A 17961-nucleotide genomic window follows, 5' to 3' on the forward strand; every position below is an offset into this window, starting at 1 on the left:
CACATATATACAAACACATACACATTGACACAAACACACACGCATATATACACTCACACACAAAGCAAAGAGGCGCATACACACACACACACACACACACATACACACAGACACACACAGAAGCAAAGAGGTCACGCATACACACAAACAAAGGAGGATACTTGTCTCTCTAGGGGGATTCAATTCAGTGGTCAGTATAGCACTCTGTTAGTGAAGCTCCACCTAGTGCCACATGTGAACACACAGCATTTGTTCCAGATAAAAAGATCAATTTGAAACGAAAACTTTAAACCCTGTCCTGAGATGCGATGAGTTCTCACTAATATCTATTTTTTTTACACAGCACATAATTCCTGACCTTAGCTACAAATGGGACTTGAGTCATCCACGAGTTTAATCTCTCTTTCACTCTGCACGGCTTGCCAGCATGATGAGCGCCAGCGGTGTTTCATTAGCATGGATGAAGTCAGGAAGCAGCTTCACACATCTACTGAGTCACTACTGGGAGCGTAATTAGAAAATACAATGCAATCTGGGTTTTTTTCTACATTTACACAGTAGAATCTAGCTGTCACACTTTTACATTCACCTCACAAATGTCATAATGCTTAGCCTCTGTCTCAACACTGGCCTTTCTTAGCTTTTAACATTAGTAGCTGCCTTTACCTCATGCCTCCATCCTCTACATTACATCTTAATGTGTAGCTCTGCACTGGTGAAGCTCCATAGATTCAAGCCATGTATATGGCTCTGTCTCTCTGTTTAGCGTGCCACCATAGGTTAGTGCCTAATTACTCTGCCCCAAATATTCCCCTGGTGCTAATATTCTCTGCCTCAATGCCTCATTATATCATTTGGCAGACTGAAACATCAGCCTTTCAATGTCTGAAACGTGTCTTATGTTCCAGTGTTCTACACTCCTTCCCTCGTTCATCTCTCTTGCTCGCTCTCTCTCTCTCGCTCTCTATGTTGTTGTTTTCTATACTGCTCCTCTGTTTCATGACTACTGTTACATTAACGATTCTTCCAGTCACCTTCACACTTTTCTTCTAATTGTTGACTCAAGCAGTCGTAGAGGAGCTCCTCTGTTCCTTTCTGTGTAGCTTTGTACCCTTCACTATTCATTCACAGGACATATTAGTGTCATATACCCCTCTTTCCATTCCCTCTTCTTTTACACACACACACACACACACACACACACACGTGTGCGTGTGTGTGTGTGTGTGTGTGTGTGTGTGTGTGTGTGTGTGTGTGTGTGTGTGTGTGTGTGTGTGTGTGTGTGTTAATGAATTTTGTTGTTGAATATCGTGTGTGTGTGTGTGTGTGTGTGTGTGTGTATAGTATTTATGTATGTGTTAATTAATCTTGTTCGTGAATATATACAGTATATATATATATACTACTATACTACTATATATACTACTATACTATTGTTCGTGCGTGTGTGTGAATGTATATTGTTGTTAAATTTTGTGTGTGTGTGTGTGTGTGTGTGTGTGTGTGTGTGTGTGTGTGTGTATACATGTGTGTATAGATGTGAAGAGTGTGAGATAAAGCTCAGTGGTAGTATCCTGTCTGTTACACACAGGTTATGCTGCATTTGAGCTGAAGGAGAGGAAGCTTTCCGTAAGGCACAGACTTCATGCTACATTGACTGGCCTCGATGCTTTTTAGCTTCTCACAGACACACGCTCAACCGTGACATTGAGCATTATTTGTTTCACTCTGAAAGAAGACAGAAAGATTGTTTTGAAAACCAGACACCGGAGAAGCAGATAAAGTGTTTGATTCCGAGCAGAACTTTTTTCTGCCGCTCGTCGTTGCTAAGCAGTTTGAGTGAACAGGCAAACGTGAACTGTTAGCAGGAAGATTTACACTCTCCAGCCGTCATGTTGGATCCTCTGTCTTAAGCATGTCAGTCCTCTGGCATGTCCTAAGGGTAATAATGCAGATTTTCCAACATTATTCTGTCAGTAGAAATCATCAAACTTGCCTCATTGAGGCCAGCGTCATTTCCATTCTGTAAAGGCAGTTGTTATGAAATCCTATGTTAATTATAGTGATCATAATTTAGCTGTATATTCTCCATGACATGACTTATAGTCAGAGTGTTGAATCATTGATTCTTTCCTTGGTATATTTTGGAGCCCAGTGGATCTGGTGTGTGTTGTAAAGGTTTCATAAATAGAAGTGTGTTCTACAGCCCGAGCCACACGAGTTTATTAGGACACGCCTAGCAGTGCACTTCAGTAATGGATTTGGAGTCTATCTGCATGGCTGTGCTCTAGGGCAGTGCGGGTGGCCTGTCTCTCACCCTAATTCAGTTAGCCATAATGAATGCATTTCCAAATGAAATGAGATTTTTTTTTTCCTCATTATTTTCTTTTGCACATCCCACAGTATCGATCCACTTGCGATGCCCCTTGAACTTGACCTCACTCATGTAGCTCAATGTCAATAATCTTGTCCTCTTCCGCCTGTCCTCAATGGAGGGAGATATCGATAGCTGCATTTAGCATGGAGGACTCCCAGGATTCAACGATCCATACGCGTTCAGGAGCAGTCAGAGTTGGTAACTTCTTGTTAGCTATCTAACATATCCTTTTGAAAAGGGACAGGATGGAGGTGACTTCAGGATGTTCAGGAAAATTCTGAGGAACATTTTAGAATAGACATAAACTTGATGGACACATTAAGGACACCATATGATTATGGTTTTAAACAAGTCCTTCCTAAGCTGGTTAAAGCAACCTAATGAAAACAGCATCAGTGATGCCATGGGATCATCTTTTTGTTCCTTTTCTTTCTTTCTTTTTTTTTTGGGGGGGGGGGGGGGGGGGGTTGTGAGGGAAGCACTATTTTTATTGTAGCTGCTATAATATAAGTGATATCTTGCTTCCAGGATGTTTCTTGATCTAAAATTAGCATAAGTATGATGGGGTCATTTAATAAAAATTAAAAAATAATAATTTTAGAATTAAACTAACCGCAGTATTGTAGGTTTAGCATTTATTGACATAGCCATAAATTAATATCACAGGTACTAAACCAATGAGTTTTTCTTTTAGTGACTACTGCACATTGAGGAAACCAAAAGAATAACAACTGATGGCTTTGGACCATCAGAAATGTTGCTATCTGTTGTCTGGACCACATGGAAGCAACTTTAGATATAACTTTAATGAAATCTCAGTCAGCACTGCTAATGAAACAGCTGCAGAAAAAGATTTGAGAATGAACTCTTGCTCTCAGGACTTCAACCTTAATATTGAAAACTTTCCCCAAAATAATGAAGACAAAAGCTTTGTTTGTTTTGTTAAGTGACTTTCACTCTTTTCGCGTCAGCCGATCTGTTCACATAGACGTTTTTGCTGTTTCTCCAATGCATTGTTTATAAATGATGCAGCATTCTCTGGATGATGGTCTTCTCTCTGTCGTGTTTTCTCGCTCGTACAAATGAGTTTTGATGATTTCTGAGTGGACAGTACTTGTCATGCAGTGTGTCGCTTTCCTGGGCCTTTTATATCATGAAATGGCAGCTTGATAAATACCGCATTTTACTGAGCTCTTCGTCACGTGTCTTTTTTTACGCAGCTGCATTTCCTGTACATGTGTATAAAATGTAGAGCTAGTATATGTAGCAATACAGACACAAATGTCAAGTCCTAATAAACATTTAGGTTTATTCTGTTTACTTCATGTGAAATCGGGTGGTTTTAGCATTGATTTCTTTCTGTCAAACAAAAGTATGTATTATTAAATAATTAAGTTTACATATTAAAAGTATATTAAATGAATAAATGATGTCAAAATATGAAGTAATTATTTAATAAAATAAATGAATTTATTATCTAGTTTTAGAAATATTCTTATCGATAATCTTAGTATGTTTAGTATGTTGGAAAAACAGAAAGAGGAATTTATAAATAAATACATCTAAAAATAAATAGATTTTTAATAAATATTTATTAAAGTACATTTCATTAAATACAGTTTTATATATATGTAAAAATTATTATTATTATTATTATTATTATTATTATTATTATTATTATTATTATTATTATTATTATTATATTTAATATTAAATGAATATATATTTAAACATTTTAAATTAATCATGTTTAACAAACCTTTTCTCTGTAATTTGTCCCAGGTTATGTTAGGCTCTCCTGACAAGTGTGAAGGATCAGCGGACAATACATCAGATACTTTTCTCTTGGATCCCAGATTTTATTCCTTTTATTCCATAGCAATTCACCAGTGCTGATTTTTTTTAATTTACTGATAAGCAATGATAAATGATAGAACACAAATGACAAACAAGGACAAACCTTCTGTCTTTTAAGTTGTCGGAAGTTGACTAAACTTTCTGACACACAATCACAAGCACTGAGCCTTTTTGTTAGATGAAATGTATTCAAAATTCAAACTTTTGATATTGCACCAAATATACATTTTGTACAGTATGTTTGTCAGGTCTGAAATCTACTCGTACTGTAATAATCAGACAGAAGCAGACATACTGCAGTGGCACAGAGTGAGGACGATACTGCGTGTAGGGCAGATCTGTAAGCGTCGGCATTAATGCAGCACAAAGCTGCTTAAAATTTAATGATATAAATGAGGAGAAAGATGAACATGGATTATTAAACTCATCATCATGAAAACTTAAACCAGTCAAAGGCATTAAAAGAAACTAATTAAAACAAATGCTTCAACCTCCATCATGATGTCCATGACTTATTCAGGAACATGTGAGTAGTGTGTGATCAGGAACCGTCATTATTATCGGCCGCTGAATTATTCAGCGCCTTTTACTCGGAGAAAATATTAGGGCTGGGGAACAGTCTGGGAGGGAAAATGTACATTTTGATTAGGAATGAGAGAGTGCAGATATGGAGCGTGGATATGCTTCGTACAGGGTGGATTTGCTTTTACACTGCTTTTAATGAGTAAATATGGTGCTACGGACAAATGTAGGAATCTAATCAGGGCCGTTAATGTACAACAAACAGTCTGAGAATTTGGCTCTCTATTGAGAGTAAATGATTTATCATGTTGTTTTAGTGTTTTAGTTGGAATCTGCTCCCATACCTACAGCTTATTTTACAGTTGAGCCAAATTGAGCTCTAAACTCTGTGTTATATAATATAGGCTGCCTTTTGTTTGTTTTTGTTCACATTTTTGTGAATTTTATTGTTTACATTTTTTACAGTAATTCAGGACATATTCATTTATTTTTAGCTCCTCCATCTGAAAATGAAAGCAATGTCTGATTAGAAAAATACATAAAAATCACGTCGTAAATTTGTTTTTCGTGCCGTTATGTTTTACTCCGATCTGTTCTTTTTGAATGGGTAACCTCTGAAAGATTTTAGATTCTCATATTTGCAAGTTAAGAGTAACCTTGGAGAAGCAGCCACTGTAGAGGGAAGAATATGTAATTTTATTGACCCCTAGCCTTAGCTGCTGCTGGATTTTCAGTAGAAATGGATTAGTTTCGGCTGTTGTAATATCCTGTATGTTGAAGGAAACTTTCTCTCCAGTGAGAGTTTGGAGTGGTGTGTGTTAATGTGCTGCTAGAGAAGAAACAGGCTCGTTTTAGTTAAGCTTCCTTCTCTGCTTGTGCTTTTCATTTCCCTCATACAAATGAATAAAAGAATGATGATCTCCTTACGCAACAATTTTTTTGCTGCAATAATAAAGAAGTAGGAATGGAGCTCATTTCTACAATATAATGCAGTTTTTTCGCCGTGTGGATGTGCACTCATGTAGGTGCGTGCGCGTGTGTGTGTAGTCGCGTATGTGAACGGTGTTGCGTTCAGCACTAATTGGAGTGTGTCTAGAGGCCTATCAATTAAGCTCTGTTGTGTCTCACTCTGTGAGGAAGCTAGCCTGTCTAATGAGAGGAGACATAGAGGAAAGATGGAGGCAAATGAACAGAGAGAACAGGGGAGAAATCTGACATTGTTGCGCTGTTAAGCACTAAATCAAAGTAATTAGAATCAGAAGGGGGAAAAAAAATCATTTCAACTCATAAATATAATTTCAGGTTTCCATCACCCAGAAAATGAGCAGATTCCTGCATTGGCAGAAAGTGTTTTTAAAGTTTTTAAATCTATGTAGTCTTTTAAAAGCTGAAAAGACATCAGAGGTCCCCTGCGTAAAGCGCACAGGAAGTTAGCTGCAGGAATCTCGGGAATAATCGGGAGGTTGTACTCCGAGTGCTTTATCTAGAGGTAGATTAGTATTCCGAGCTCGTAGCGCTGATTCAGTTACCACAGTGGATCTAAGATCCAAATCTCACTCTTTTGTTGTGGCCCTCACAACAGCTCTTGATGTGAGCGAATGATCTTCCCAAGCTGATGAAAACACATCCGCAGTGCTGCTAAAACTCGGGCTAGGGCCTGGTCAATTGGTGCAGCCCCTCAGTGAATACTTTTCCTGTGTGAGTGTGTTGAGTGTGTTTGTGTGCGCATCTGTGTGTGAGTGCATGTAGCCGGATTATACAACTTCACCATTGTGGCGTTGTCGGCACTGACAGTGTCCACCGGCTCCCGACCGTGAGCACTTTGACAGCTTGATGAATTAAGGCTGACACTTGCCAAAATAGCTGTCGCCTGTGCCAGCTGCCAGTTGAGCATTTACACTCTGTTAATTGAATTGGCAATTTGTGTAACAGTACCTGCCCCTGAGCTTTGGTAAAGCAAGGGGCTGCCATTTAGCTCCGCTAATCCAAGACCAGGGAATAAGAACGCTAAGCTTCAGACGAAATTATTGCAGATTTAAAATGACAGTCAGGGGCCATGTTGCCAATTTCCCATTAAATGAGAAATAAATTAACAATAGCAATAATGTTGACTTATAAAACCGAAAGTTAAATTGACTTTCAAATAGTGCTGCGATTTGAAATTGCTACGGTGCCGAGAATCAAATTGCATATATTGCGTTCTTGCATTGAACGCTGTTTGTAGCATGGCAGTATTAAGCACCGGCATTAAATATTGAAAATGTTAAATGGAAACGGATATTTTCTCATAATAAAATAGCATTATTCTGTATCAGGGTAGTCCTTATGCCATTTGCATCTACATGAATTTGAGTCAAGGACTTCTGAATAATGCACCTTTGCCACCCCGCAGGGGGAGAAACCCCGATACTTTCAACTGAATAATTTCAGCCTGAGAACTAAAGAATGCCCAAAGTGCACCTGGATTCAACAAATTGCTGTTTAATACCTATGAAGTCTCATAATGTTCTAATTATATAGCATAGAGTATACAACACAACAAAATAATTCTTTAGCTGTTTAACCATTTGAACTGCTGTTTCTCACCACACTACTCCTAACTCTATACACTATACACAATACTATATATGTATATACAGTATATATATTTACAGTGTCACTTGAAAGTTTGTGAAGCCTTTAGAAATTCTTGGATTTCTGCATAAATATGACCCAAAACATCATCAGATTTTCACACAAGTCCTAAAAGTTAACAAAGTGAACACAAACAAATGATACTTCTTTCTAATTATTGAGAAAAATGATCCAACATTACATATCTACGACTTGCAAAAGTATTTATCGGTGTCAGTATTTATCTGTTGTGAGCCCTTGTGCAGCAATAACTGCAAGAAAAGTTTCAGGTAACTTTTGATCAGTCCTTCACAACAGCTTAGTACAGAAGAGCATCAACTCTGGGATTTTGTTGGGTGTTCTAACATGAACTGCTTGCTTCAGGTCCTTCCACTATGTGTGTATATATATATATATATATATATATATATATATATCTATATATATATATATATATATATATATATATATATATTTTTTTTTCAATTCAATTCAAATTTATTTGTATAACGATGTTAACAATGGACATCATCTCAAAGCAGCTTTACAGAACATAATAAATATTGGCAAAAGTACAAAAAGGTTAACATTATACAAAGATTTCTACAAAGATCCAAGATTAATATTATACTGTACTTATATTTAAATGTGTTTGTATTTATCCCCAATGAGCAAGCCTGAGGTGACTGTGGCGAGGAAAAGCTCCCTTAAATGGAAGAGATGAAGAGGAAGAAACATTGAAAGAGTCCAATGAATCTCTTTACAACACTTTTACTGTAGATACTTAATAATCCAGACAACACTTTGAGATGTATAACCGAATATTAAGAAATCTTTGCATTAAAAAAACTCTTGGAAAAAAAAATTGAATGAAATCTCGCCTGGTTGTGTCTTGCGGATTTGATTCATTTGCTTCTGCTTCCTTCCTATTTTTTGTTTTATTTCTGCTCAATGTGCCGTGTGACGGCACTAAAGCGGGGAAGACGTACGACATGGGACAGCGACAGAGCAGCCTCTGTGTAGCCTCTGAACTTCTGCCAGCTTGCTCTTTGTCTATCATTTGTGGCCTGAGCAGAGATGAAGCAGATTAATAGAGCATAATGCTCGGGATCGATACGTAATTATATTCATCTCCACGACTGCCCGGGCACCTGTAGAGGAGCACTGAATCTCCAGCCAGGTCCTCTTCAGACAGAACTGTCATACGCCTGCTCTGGACTGCCTCCAGGTCACACAGAGCTGGATGTGGTGTGTATGTAGGCGGGGACTGGATATTGTGATGGAGGCAGAGATTAGGCTTGAGAGCCCCTCCCCTGTTTGTGCTCTGTAAGCAGAAAGAATAGAGGAGGAATTTCCCAGACTCTAGAGGAGGCTGAGGATGATGATGACGATGGGAAAAAGGGTTCTTTCGGCTCTCACGCTCAGTTCCGTTACGTTTCTCATTTCTTACTCACTGAAGGTCAAATGAAGGGGCTTTGAGATTCACACACATTAGAATCAGGTGAAACTCATTCTCTACCAGGTGATTACACAGAACGACCCGCACACCACCTCTGAATGTCACATTCATCATCTTTAGCTTTATCAGACTCATTTAGCCTTTGTACTTTTTTTTCCCCAGTATTGTATTTGGCACATGGTTGTGGATGTCACAGGGGGTCTGTGATGATGTGAGACAGCATGAGGCCGATGGACCATCTGTAGCTTAAGCACTGCGCCGAATGACTAATGCCAGCATCATTAAGAGCAGCGCTTCTCTGTTAGCGGAAGGGCTCGTTTCTGGCCTCCGTCCTCGTCGAAAAGGGCCCGGTTTAACATTTTAACTTCTTTATTATAAAATATTAACCACTATCTAGTTTGGAGTTTGAAAAGATCCCCAAGGTCAAAGAATGTGCAGCACTCAGAGCAATCTGTGCCTGATTTCTATGCAGCGTTCATTCAAAGGCAAGGATCCTTGTGATGAGGGCTATTGTACGGGCAAAGAAGAATCATTTCCTCCTCTGAGTCTGCATGACGATAGAGAGGATAATAATTGAAGTTGGTCAAGTGTGCTTTCATCTTTTGATATTTTCTTCAGTCGTCTTATAGGAGAAGATGACTGTTTTAAGTTTGTGTGTTTTGTGTGTTTGTGTCTATGTGTGTATGTGTGTGTGCGCAATATGAGAATGTAAATGCATGTACAGAGTCACAACAGTGAAACAAGGAGGCTATGATGTATATGTTTACTTACACTTTCTTTGTCGTTTCAATACAGCGTAAGAATGACATTGCAGTACCTGCCAATTTACTAGGAACGCTTGTTCACCTGCTCATTCGTGCAATTAACAAGCACCAGAGTGGGGAAAGTGTGATCTTACTGACTTTAAGCATTGCATGGTTGTTGGTGCCAGATGGACTGAAATGCGTATTTTTGATACTGCTGATCTACTGGGATTTCACGCACAGCAATCTCTAGAGACTACACAGAACAGTGAAAAAAAAACAATAAAATACACGTTCAGTTGGCCGCAGTTTTATCGGTGGAGACACCTTGTTGATGAGAAGACAATGGCCAGACTGGTTCTAGCTGACAGGAAGGCTACGGAAACCCCTCAAAAACACTCTTGTACAGAAAAGATCTTAAAATGCACAACACATTGAACCTTGATGTCAATGATCACGTGCGGTTTCACGTCTCACAGCCTAGAACAGGAATCTGAGGCTACAATTAGCTCGGGAAAAATGAACGATTCAGATTAGGCCCCTTACACGATAATTACATATTTTATGTTTTACAATTCTGTCTATTTGACCACAGGATGTTATACAGCAAATCTGTATACACAAAATGACCGAAAGATCTGAAACATCAAATATATTAAACATTAAAGATTTCAGTAGGGTTTTTATCAACAAACGGGTAAAAAAAAAAACAACCAACATATCAATATATCTCAGTAAAGAATAGTAATAAACAGAATCTGAAATGAGTTCAAATCACATTAGCTAATAAATATAAAAATACAAATCGCATTACTCTGTTCTAATCGATGCAGCTACAGAATTGCTGTAAGGCATGAAGATTTCTACTACTGAGATATATTCTGCTTTGCTTAAAAAACAGATATTGGGGATCATGATTGTGAATAAACTAATCTTTTTACCCATAAAGTATAAGAGAATTTGGTATGTAGTAAACTCATGGATGTCTGTTTGAACTGTGTGTGCCCTCTCTGCTCTCTCTCTCGTTCTCTTTCTCGGGGTGTAACAGCTCCCTCTGCTGTGAGTTAGCACTCTGTCCTGCTGGCTGTGCTTTGTTTGTTCTCTGTCCTGCAGTGCCTCCACTGACCCGCCTGCTCTGTGTGCTTCTATCTCGTCCCCTGCTCATGCTTCGTACTGTTCTGGCCTTCCTTGTCCTCTGGGCCTAACTCAGTGTGAAGTGCTGAGAGCGTAACCGGAGGGGATAGCAGTGTTTTCCCCAAGCCGCTCTGAAAGACAGGAGCCTCTCATTCCACAGTCATGTCCTCAGCTCTTCTGCCTTCCCCAGAGCCCTGCCATCTGCCCCCTTGCCCCTCACACCCCAGCTTGCATTCCTAAATGCACGGCTCTGTTTGCTTCTGGTCCTTCAGTGTCCTTAATAGCCATTCAGCACTTTTATTACATCATTAATTGCACTTAATTCAGAAACATTTACCCGAACGCCTGGCTAGGCTTGGAAAATTAGGTACACAGGGCTTTGTTATAAAATTCTCAGTAATGAACTCTGGTGGAACAAGGTCTGTTAAGTTTGAAATCACCCCAGGCCATTTTTTTTAGCTACACCGCTGTCAGTGCCTGAGTCTGCTTTTAAATGGAGACACAGAGAAAAAATGCCCTAAGGGTGTCATTCTCCAGGTGTTCCGTCATTGAATAACTGTGCCGATTTTATCCCTCGTATAAAGAGCAGGCTCTGTTTAGATGAATATGCAACACGCGCATGGACACAAGCCATAAGTAAGCTGTGATTTGCATCTGTCTATTTACAGTAGCAGGGGCTTAGTATTATTGGGGCAGAAGTGTTTGTTCAGCAGTTTACCATATCTGTCTAAATCACACCGGCAAATTCCATTTCCAAGTTCATTTGGAAGAACTAAAGTGGGGACATGCATGCGTCTGCACGCCCACACACACACGCACACACACACACACACAAACACTCCGCACTTCAAAACTGATGTGTGGTTTTTCTTTCCTCAGCTATTGGCTCACAGAGAAGGAGGAGCCCCAGTGCAGTTGCCACAGAGATCTTTGAGCCTCACCTGGGCAGCCACATCCTACAGGTAGGTTCATCTGTAGAGTTCACTTCCTCTGTACACTCAACCTGACTGCATCGGAGCTTCCTCACATAAACAAAATACATGTCTAATGCCTGTTTCATTAATACTCTAGTATGTACAGTGCCAGCTGAATAATTATTATAGACTTACAGTATTTGAAGTCAAAAATATTGGCACCCTGAGAAGTTCTTGGAGTAGAACTGAATATAAAGCAAACAACAAACAAAAATAAAAAATATTAAACAATAAATAAAGTGTTTTCTTTAAAAAAAAGGGTATACACATTTTGTTTGCACTATATGTAACATAATAAAGGCATTTATTTGTAAAAACACTGTGTCAGAAATAAAAGCACCCTAGAAATATTTCCCAATGAAGTAAATAATTGACACAGAGCCTGTAATACGAGTGCAAGATTAATATTATTGTGTCCTTTAACTGGTAAAAATTTGTTTTAAATAATAATAATAATAAGAAGAAGAAGAAGAAGAAGAAGACAAAATAAAGAACAAGAAATATTCTTATTAGTAGGCTTTAGTAGTCTTAGTATTAAATATCATCTGTCTCTTTTGTCTTTTGGTGATGGATATTTAAAATATCCTTTAGGGTTGCCAATATTTTATTGAATACGTTTCTAGAGAAAACATCCAATATTTATAAAAGAAAGAAACAATAAAAAAAAGACATTTGTATGAGAAAGATTGTTATAGAATGCTAAGCAGTCTCAAAAATTGTATAAGGGGTGCCAATAATTGTGGTGCTGTCTGTATACCGGGCACAAGGAATGAATGGGTGGGCTGAAGTCAGAGTGAATGCAGTGTCATCGTGAATATTTGGAGGTAAGCATCTTTAGGGAGCAGCCTATATACAGCAGCCGGTATATGTGCACAGGTCTACAATTTAAACCCACATACTATCAAAACTGCAGTCTTGCCGTTTTTTTTTTTTGCTATTACACAAATATTGCATCTTTAAATAACTCGCTCTGCTCCAATGCAGTCTATATTGCTCATCTTCTTTGGAGCTCAAAAAGTGTGTGTGCAGATACTGAAATTCTCTCCTGCTAGGTTTTTCTTGTGTTCTGGATATCTTCAGTTGTGTTTTTTGTTTTTTAAATTGCTCTGGTGAATTTACCTCAGACGGGTGATTAAACTAAACTGAATAGATTAGTGCGAGCTAGGTGATGTGTTAGTGTGAAAGAGATACTGTTTATTATTTAGCCCTTACTTGAGATTCAATGTGGTTTAAATGAAATTTGGTAAATTCTCCATATTGCAGTTGGAGTTCCGGATATATTTTACCTCGTGTTGATGCAGAGGCTGTTACTTTATACTGGGACGTCTCGGAGGTCACACACATATTAATCTCTTACTTTGATTTCCATTTGCGCATGGCGTTTTCATTCAGGGAAAAATAATTCTTTATGAAATCACGGTGTTGAACAGATCCTGGGTGACGGGGGACAGAGGAGACAGACATATGTGGCATCGTAGCATGCTATTAAACGTGAGGTAAATTAGAAGTGACACCTCGGCGCGTTTACCTGCGATGTGCAAGTAGACAGAAGCGCTCAGGGGAACCGAGGGAGAGGATTTTCATCCCTCCACTACAGAAAAAAAAGCTTTTTCCCCCTCCATGTTGAACCAGAGCACCAATGTCCTGTCAGATTCCTTTAAATGACACAGAACAGAAAGCGCAATTTACACCAGTCACCTGTGTCCGGGAAAGCGGATTAGGAATATTTAAATAGCATGCCATGGTCCCTGCACAGCCGCCGCTCTTCCCTCTTCGACAGGTTAAATGTCTGACAGGAAAGCGGAAATTTATAATTAACATCAATACCAGCCCTGGAAGTCTGTCGAGGCGTGGCCTTTTCAAGGAAGGACTTGTTCCTGGCAAATTGTCCCCATTAATCTTCAGCTTAATTGATTGCAAAAAGTTTTAGGATGACATTTAAAAAAAAAAAGTATGCTCAGCTAGTGATTGATTTGGGGAAAATGAAGTAATAATGGATGCGAGGCAGTCATTACCTGAACGTGCCTCTAATTTTAGACAGATTAGTTCATGTTTGATAGAGTTTAATAAAGACAAAGGTGACGAGTTGCACTGAGGGTCTTACCTGTAGACAGAAGTGTGGGTCAGTGCATGAACACACACACAAACTCACACACAGACCCAGACACACACACAGACACACACACACACACACACGCACACACACACACACACACACACACACACACACACACAAGCATGTACACGCACACACACAAACACACACATGCACACACACGCACACACACACAAGCATGTACACACACACACACAAACACACACACACGTTATGACTGCCTAAGGGCTGATTCCAAATTTGCATCAAACCCAAAGTCCTCTATGCATATTTTATGCTTATAGATATTGTACAGATAATACAGATTTTTCTGCCTTTGTTCTCCTTTGTGCTGTGACTGGGATGCACTGGATGTCTTAGGGAACAGGACTTCTACTGTCCTTTGTTTAGCCACAGATACACTGAATACTGAAAACCACCCAGTTTTGTCATCCCAGATAATCAATTAGCTGATTTAATATGCAAGCTGTGTGGATGCAGCTGCTGTCTCCCTCCCTCCCTCCCTCCCGTGCCCCAACCACCACCACCCTCTCTCTCTTTCTCTCACTATCAAAAATATACACACAGAGATACTCCTTGTATAGTGCTCCTTTTCAATGGTGTGTTGTCCATGGCGCTAATGAAGTTGGAGACTCTGTATTTCAGTACACTAGCAGCCAATTGTGTGTGTGTGTGTGTGTGTGTGTGTGTGTGTGTGGATCTGCCTCCATCCACCTTACCTATTCATCCTCCATCACTATCTAGGTGTGAACAGCTGCGACAGAGGTTGTGTGTGCGAGTGTGTCTGTGTATGTGTGTATGTATGTGTGCGTGTATATGTGTGTGTGTGTGAGTGAGTCTGAATGTGTATGAGTGCATGAGTAAGTCAGTGTGTGTGTGTGTGTGTGTGTGTGTGTGTGTGTGTGTGTGTGTGTGTGTGTGTGTGTGTGTGTGTGTGTGTGAGTGAGTGTGTGTTTGTGTGTGTGAGTGAGTGAGTGTGTGCGAGTGCGTGAGTGTGTGTGTTTGTGTGTGAGATTGTGTTTGTGTGTGTGAGTATGTGTTTGTGTGTGTTTGTGTGAGTGAGTGTGTGTTTGTGTGTGTGAGTGTGTGTTTGTGTGCGTGTGTGTGAGTGAGTGTGTGTTTGTGTGTGTGAGTGTGTGTGTGCGTGTGAGTGTGTGAGTGAGTGTGTGTTTGTGTGTGTGTGTGTGTTTGTGTATGTGTGAGTGTGTGAGTGAGTGTGTGTTTGTGTGTGTGTGCATGTGTGTGTGTGTGAGTGTGTGTTTGTGTGTGTGAGTGTGTGTGTGTGTTTGTGTGTGTGTGTGAGTGAGTGTGTGTGTTTGTGGGTGTGAGTGAGAGTGTGTTTGTGTGTGTGTGTGTGTGTGTGTGTGTGTGTGTGTGTGTGTGTGTGTGTGTGTGTGTGTGTGAGTGTGTTTGTGTGTGTGTGTGTGTGTGTGTGTGTGTGTGTGTGTGTGTGTGTGTGTGTGTGTGTGTGTGTGTGTGTGTGTGTGTGTGTGTGATACTAATTCAGGAAAGTTCATCTCATCCAATGTCATTAGCCAACAGTAAGATGCAGTATAATAGGATATCAGTGTATTATAGTGACAGTAAGCTTTTCTGAGACATTCCCCATGTCATTACACACTATAAGCTGTAGATCTGTGACCTGACCCTCACACTCATACAGCACACGTGTACAGTCTGTCTTTATGTGCTGTAGCTTTACAGTTTCTCTTCACTGGAACTAAGAGGTTCACACCTATTCCAGCATGACAGTCCTTCTGTGCACAAAGCCAGCTCCATGACGTTATAGCTCACAAAGTCTGGAGTATAGGAACTCGTGCGTCCTGTACAGACCCCTGACCTCAACCCCACTGAACACATTAAGGATGAACTGGAACACTGACTGAACCCCAGACATCTTCACCCAGCATCACTGTCTGATCACTAATGCTCCTGTGTGTGAACGAACACAAATCCCCACAGCTACGCTCCAAAATAAACATCTCCTCAGAGAAAATGTCACCATATCAACAATTACATGCTGTTTAATCCATTTATGTGAAGCATCTGCTATACAAGTCCTAAAAAAAACAAAAACTAAATGTACTGTAGCTGCTCATAGAAAATGGATCATACATTCGGACCAAATCCGAGTGAAGCATTAAACAGAGCTGTGTAGAAATAAGAAATAATATGCTAAGACATTAATGGTGATTATATTAGTATTAAATCAGCTGTACTATTAAACCCCAGCGAGACAACGTCCCTTTGTATTGGTATTTAAATTGGTATTTATTTTGTGTAACTACATTGTGTAAAAACAATCAAACAAACAAACAAAAGCTGTTAGGGATGCTTATGTTTTGAACTGCAACACAAGTTGAAAATCTAAAAAAAAAAAAAAATAGCTTTTTTAAAACCTCTCCTGTTCAGATGGACAGTCTGAGGAAAGAAAGAAAGAGATCAAGAAAGAAAAAAATATCATTCTGTTGAGCTTCAGCCTTCTTTGATGGCAGGGAAAAGATTGTGAGAGTGTGTTAGAGCGTGCGTGTGTGTGTGCGTGCGTGCGTGCGTGTGTGTGCATGTATGTGTGTGTGTGTGTGTGCATGTTTGTGTGTGTTTGTGTGTGTGTGTGTGTGTGTGTGTGTGTGTGTGTGTGTGTGTGTGTGTGTTGTTTTCAAATGTGAGGTTTTTATAAAGCCATTTACAAAATGTGTGTGTGTGAGTGTGTGTGTGTGTGTGTGTGTGTGTGTGTGTGTGTGTGTGTGTGTGTACAGTATGTGTGTTGGGTTTATGTGTATGTGGGATTTATACATTGTCATTGAGTGTGTGTGTTTGTGTGTGTGTTGTTTTTTAATTGTGAGGTTTTTATAAAGTCATTGACAAAAGTGTGTGTGTGTGTGTGTGTGTGTGTGTGTTTATATGTAGGGTTTATGTGTCTGTGGGATTTATACGTTGATATTGAGTAAATGTGTGTGTGTGTGTGTGTGTGTGTGTGTGTGTGTGTGTGTGTGTGTGTGTTTGTATGTAGGGTTTATGTGTCTGTGGGATTTATACGTTGATATTGAGTAAGTGTGTGTGTGCGCGTGTGCATGCGTGAAAAGATTGTCAGCATAATTAAAAACACAAGCCTGTCCTTAATCGTACACCATGCGAGAAAAGCAGGTGGTCCTGATTAGAGTGCAGGTGATGATCCAGGACGCTTCATCATTACTCACACAGCTTCAAAATTTTGCCTTTTCCCAAAATCTAAAAGGAAGCTTAGTAGCATTTAATTGAAATATACATTATTTGCTTTCTTTTGTATGTTCAGCATTTATTTTTTGCTGCAAATCTGATCTATTAAGATCAGGCATGGTAAGCAAATTGTAAGAAGTTTCGTCTCTCTGCATAGAAGGGATTAATTCTCATGCTGTTTGTTGCTTATAAAAGCAGCTTTTGCTTTTGATGTGTTTTAATGATAAAGGATGAAAAAAAAGTGTGTTGTTTTCTCTGAGGATGAAAGGTGTCTTTTGTCGATACAGAATCTTAATTACGGCTAGCGAGCTTGTGTGTGCGTGCATGTGAGCTTCTTTCCACACCTGTAGAGACTGGAAGAGACGGGACTCCTAATACACCTCACACCTCCCCATCTCAAGGCCTGATCTTTTATCAACTCCTGTTCACTTTCTGTGTGTGTGTGTGTTTGTCTTTGTTCATGTTTTTTGCCCTTCTTGTTTGTTGTTCCTGGCATCTTTGTTGTTCTCGACTCAGTGTCGTGTGTTATAATGGGGCCTTAGATTAAAAACACACACGCACACACTCACAGTCGCTCTCAGAAGCCTTCGATCTCCACATCGGCAGAAAGTGCAGTGACAACGGCTTCAGAAATGACAGCTGTTTACATTTGCATAACATCAAGGAGGAGCGAGGCAGTGTCTTTGAGGCCGTGCGTGTGCAGCTGTCACAGTCTGTAATCACAGGTTGATTTGTGGTTCGCACCAATCGCCATGTCGCCACTCCACCGTTCCTCTCACCGCTGACAAGCCACTGAGTCTGTGTAGAGAAACGAGCTCAGAGTGAAGGCATTTTTCACTGCTAATGTCTGAGGAAGAGACGCCGTCCCACCCCAGTCTCACACATCATCACCGACCATCAGTCGCTCTGTTGACTGCAGGTCACATGGCTTTTGTTGGTTTTGAGCAGAC

The 17961-nt window shown here is 39.8% G+C and overlaps 1 protein-coding gene across 3 annotated transcripts in view; it reads left to right on the forward strand.

The window, feature by feature from the left end:
• LOC113659486 (neuronal PAS domain-containing protein 3) overlaps positions 1 to 17961 on the forward strand; it is a 218132-nt gene that overhangs the window by 105422 nt on the left and 94749 nt on the right. For all 3 annotated transcript variants that reach the window (XM_027172293.2, XM_027172295.2, XM_047821804.1), the window contains one exon: positions 11585 to 11667. In XM_027172293.2, the coding sequence (XP_027028094.1) occupies positions 11585 to 11667 (83 nt within the window). The remainder of the gene's footprint in view (positions 1 to 11584; positions 11668 to 17961) is intronic.

Source organism: Tachysurus fulvidraco, chromosome 12 (assembly GCF_022655615.1).
Source record: "Tachysurus fulvidraco isolate hzauxx_2018 chromosome 12, HZAU_PFXX_2.0, whole genome shotgun sequence".
NCBI classification, from domain to species: Eukaryota; Metazoa; Chordata; class Actinopteri; order Siluriformes; family Bagridae; genus Tachysurus; species Tachysurus fulvidraco.